The sequence below is a fragment of the Pseudophryne corroboree genome, chromosome 5, assembly GCF_028390025.1.
Source record: "Pseudophryne corroboree isolate aPseCor3 chromosome 5, aPseCor3.hap2, whole genome shotgun sequence".
Classification (NCBI taxonomy): Eukaryota; Metazoa; Chordata; class Amphibia; order Anura; family Myobatrachidae; genus Pseudophryne; species Pseudophryne corroboree.
The window spans coordinates 730,519,792-730,524,737 of NC_086448.1; the positions used below are offsets into that span (position 1 = coordinate 730,519,792).

Below are 4,946 nucleotides of genomic sequence, written 5' to 3' on the forward strand. Positions count from 1 at the left end.
TGTCGTAAATGGCAAGTTTACGCTTCTTCTCAGACGCTTTTAATTTAGATTTTTGGGTCATTTTACTGAACTTTTGTTTTTTGTTTTTTACATGCTCTCTACTATGACATTGGGCATCGGCCTTGGCAGACGACGTTGATGGCATTTCATAGTCTCCGCCATGACTAGTGGCAGCAGCTTCAGCACGAGGTGGAAGTGGATCTTGATCTTTCCCTATTTTACCCTCCACATTTTTGTTCTGCATTTTTTAATGTGTGGAATTATATGCCAGTAATATATCAATAGCAATGGCCTACTGTACCGTATTGCTATATATTATATACTGGTGGTCAGCAAAATTATGCACTGTCCTCCTACTATATATACTGCGCACAACTAAAATGCACCACAGGTATGGATGGATAGTATACTTGACGACAGAGGTAGGTAGAGCAGTGGCCTACTGTACCGTACTGCTATATATTATATACTGGTGGTCAGCAAAATTCTGCACTGTCCTCCTACTATATATAATGTGCACAACTAAAATGCACCACAGGTATGGATGGATAGTATACTTGACGACACAGAGGTAGGTAGAGCAGTGGCCTACTGTACCGTACTGCTATATATTATATACTGGTGGTCAGCAAAATTCTGCACTGTCCTCCTACTATATATACTGCGCACAACTAAAATGCACCACAGGTATGGATGGATAGTATACTTGACGACACAGAGGCAGGTAGAGCAGTGGCCTACTGTACCGTACTGCTATATATTATATACTGGTGGTCAGCAAAATTGTACACTGTCCTCCTACTATATAAAACTGTGCATAACTAAAATGCACCACAGGTATGGATGGACAGTATACTTGATGACACAGAGGTAGGTAGAGCAGTGGCCTACTGTACCGTACTGCTATATATTATATACTGGTGGTCAGCAAAATTCTGCAATGTCCTCCTACTATATATACTGTGCACAACTAAAATGCACCACAGGTATGGATGGATAGTATACTTGACAACACAGAGGTAGGTAGAGCAGTGGACTACTGTACCGTACTGCTATATATTATATACTGGTGGTCAGCAAAATTCTGCACTGTCCTCCTACTATATAATACTGCGCACAACTAAAATGCACCACGGGTATGGATGGATAGTATACTTGACGATACAGAGGTAGGTAGAGCAGTGGACTACTGTACCGTACTGCTATATAATACTGGTGGTCTATGGTCAGCAAAATTCTGCACTGTCCTCCTATACTACAATGCAGCACAGATATGGAGCGTTTTTCAGGCAGAGAACGTAGATATTTTCAGCACACTGAGCACAGATATTTGCAAGCACACTGAGCACAGATATTTGCTGCACACTGAGCCCAGAAATTTGCAGCACACTGAACACAGAAACTGAGAGAACGCTGCACGTCCTCTCCCTATCATCTCCAATGCTCGAGTGAAAATGGAGGCGACGCGCCTCCTTATATAGAATACGAATTTCGCGAGAATCCGACAGCGGGATGATGACGCTCGGGCGCGCTCGGGTTATCTGAGCAAGGCGGGAGGATCCGAGTCTGCCTCGGAACCGTGTAAAATGGGTGAAGTTTGGGGGGGTTCGGATTCCGAGAAACCGAACCCGCTCATCACTAATTTAGTGTAACACTGATATCGGTAATCAGGAGCCCATATATCACACAAGGTAACAGTATTAGGTAGTGGTACTTATCAGGAAATGTCTGTGGTGGTGAGGGATGGAGGACTGCACAGCTATGCAGTCTGACTCCCACTGTGGAGAAGATGATGCTTGCACTGGAACACTGTGAGTCTCTGTAGCTGAGATTCGCTCCTGGTCTCAGCTCTGCACACTTGTACACCAATCCTCTGTCTCTCAGTCTCTGTGAGATGGAGGAACAGGAAACTACATAATATAACTCGGCCTCCAAATGACTCTTGGCACTAGAGGTCTAACACTAGAGGATGTACCTATAGACTGATACACAGAAGGAGACAGGTACAGAGTGCACCATATCCTAACACTCCCCCTCACTCAAGACTGTCTCTGGTAACAAGTGTAAAGAAAATTACATTTTATCAAACAAATCAATAAAGTCACTCCTGCAACCGAAAACATAACATGAAGCAAAAACTGAATAAATCAACATTAACCATATTCTAGTCCACATTTCATCAGGAATGCAAGTAGCAAGTGTGATGACAGTCCTTTTGTCAACATGTCTGCAAAATTTTCTTTACTTGCAACATATTCCACATTGACGGACTTGTTTTCCACCAACTCACGAATGAAATTATGTCTTATAGCAATGTGCTTAGACCGTCCATGATGCTTTGTGCTACAAGAAATATCAATTGCTCCCTTGTTATTACACTTTATGTTGATGATCTCACTGTGGTAAAGAAGACCTAATTCGCATAAAGTCTGTCTTATCCAAAGCGCTTCTTTTGAAGTTTCTGTGAGTGCCATGTACTCTGCCTCTGTTGTAAAAAGAGCTACTGTGGGTTAATTCCTACTTGCCCAGTTTACGGCTGTACCTGCTAGTGCAAACAGGTATCCAGTGTAAGAATGTCTATCATCCTCATCTGATCCCCAGTCGGCATCACAGAATAATTTTAAGCTGGTATCTGATGATCTTGTAAATATCAGCTTTAGTGAACTTGCACCTTTAAGGTACCTTAGTATTCGCTTTACATCAATCCGGTGTTGTCTCCCAGGATTATTTGCAAATTGGCTTGCCCGACTCACTGCATGTGTGATGTCAGGTCGTGTCCCAATGCTTGCATACATCAAACTACCAATGGGATTTCGATATGGAATTTCTTGAATTTCCTCTATCTTCCTTTTGCTGCTTGGTGACATGGCCTTGACCATCTTCGTACTTTTATCAATAGGAGTACTTACTGGTTTTGCATCAGTCATTCCGTACTTGGAAATTATTGCCTCAATGTATGTTTGTTGGTCAATTGTGGCAGTTCTCTCTTGCAGGTTTTGTACAATTTCATACCTAATAGATTATTTCCAGGGCCTAGATCTTTCAACTTGAATCTTGACATCAGTGATGTGATCTTCTTGACCTGCCAGAAGTAAATCATCCACATAGACAGCTATGATAAACAACTTTTCTTTGAAGGTTTTATGGTATAGGCAGAGATCAATTTCTGACCTAACAAAGTTAATTTCTAGTAATGGTGCATCAAACTTTACATACCAGCACATTGCTTGAGGCCATAAAGCGACTTCTTTAAGAGACAAACTTTCCCAGATTGGAATATGTCCATATCATAATGTTCAGATGGTTCCATATAAATTTCCTTAATCAATTCTCCATTTAGGTATGCGGAATCAAAGTCTAGTTGATATAACAGTAAATCATGTAGTGTAGCAACAGCACTCACTAACCTTAAGGTGCTATACCTTGCGACTGGTGTGTAGATCTCACCGTAATCGATTCCATGCTTCTGGGTATTACCCCTTGGCAACAAGGCGGGCTTTGTACCAAGCTACTGTCCCATCTGTGTTCATCTTCTTGCAGAAAACCCACTTGTTCTTGTTCTTCATCATTTTATGGTCACTTGGTCTATCAACCCTAGTCCATGTACTGTTATCATTTAGTGCTGACAGTTCTGTATCAATTGCTGACTTCCACTCTGTCCAATCACTACTTGACTTTGCTTCTTGTATGTTTTGAGGTTCACAGAAAGCAATGTTTGCATACTCCTCATTGTATTTCTTGGCTGGAATACCTTTGTTGCTCCTCATGGAACTTCTGACTTGTCTGCTTTGACACTCTCAGATTCAGACATGCTTTCTGATGCCTGTACATCCAATAATACATTTTGTTGTTGCTCCAGTTAGTGGTGCTGTCTCATAGAATACCACATCTCTGGATTTAAGAAGACGTTTACTTGTAACATCCCAGAGTCTGTATCCTTTGCTTTCGTCGCAGTATCCGAGCATTATACATTCTATGGATTTTGGATCTAGCTTTCTCCTTTTCTCCTTTGGTATATGTTCAAAAGCTTTGCTCCCGAAGACATGAAGATGACTGATACTTGGCTTTTTCCTGGACCACACCTCCGGTGGTGTTTTACCTTTGACTGCCACTGTAGGTGCTCAATTCTTTAGGTATACTGCAGTAGATACAGTATTGCTTCTGCCCAAAACTTCTTTTCCAGGCCAGCATCACTTAACATAGTCCGTGCTCTCTCAAAAATGTTGCGGTTTGCCCGCTCACTCACGTCATTCTGTTCCAGTGCGTAGGCAATTGTTAACTGATGCTTTATGCCATATTTCCTAAGGAATGCAGCTAAGACATTGTTATCATACTCTCCACTGTTGTCTGAATTCGGGATCTTTAGTTTCAGACCAGTCTGATTCTCCACCAGATTCTTGTACTCCACAATTTTGTTGACAACTTCACTCTTCTCCTTAAGAAAGTACACGTGTGTCATTCTTGTGGCATCATCAATGAGAGTCATGAAATACCTGTAGCCACTGATTGATTCTTCCTCAGTTGGACCACACACGTCTGTGTGCACTAGAGTTAATGGTGTCTCTGCTCTATTAACTGACTGTGGAAATGGGTTGCGAGTTTGCTTGCCTTTTATGTAACTGTCATACATGGGTCTTTCAGCATTGCTAACGGTAATCCGTTACCATTCCATCTAGCAGTTTCTGGACGTTGTCATATCCCAGATGACCCAAGTGTTTGTGCCATAGCTCCATTGACTGTTTTCCTCAGTAGCCATCATTGCAGTAAACTCCTCAGTGTCCAGGATATATAGTTGGTTGCACCGGGTTGCTGAAGCAATAACAGTCCCTCTTTTATTCTGCACCATACACTTGCTCTTCTGAAATTTTACTGTGTAGCCTTTTTTCTCTAGGACGCTGATAGCAATGAGATTACTTCCTAAATGTGGCACGTACAACACATCTGTT

General features: G+C 41.9%; 1 protein-coding gene across 1 annotated transcript; it reads right to left on the minus strand.

Annotated features, from left to right (window-relative positions):
* Positions 1-2,510: 2,510 nt before the first annotated feature.
* Positions 2,511-2,927, minus strand: LOC134929663 (uncharacterized). The gene has a single exon (XM_063925246.1). The coding sequence runs from the start codon at positions 2,925-2,927 to the stop codon at positions 2,511-2,513; it is 417 nt and encodes a 138-aa protein (XP_063781316.1).
* Positions 2,928-4,946: the final 2,019 nt, after the last annotated feature.

Coding starts and splice junctions, on each gene's coding strand:
- LOC134929663 (XM_063925246.1), bottom strand. CDS start 2,927: ATGACTGATGCAAAACCAGTAAGTACTCCTATTGATAAAAGTACGAAG.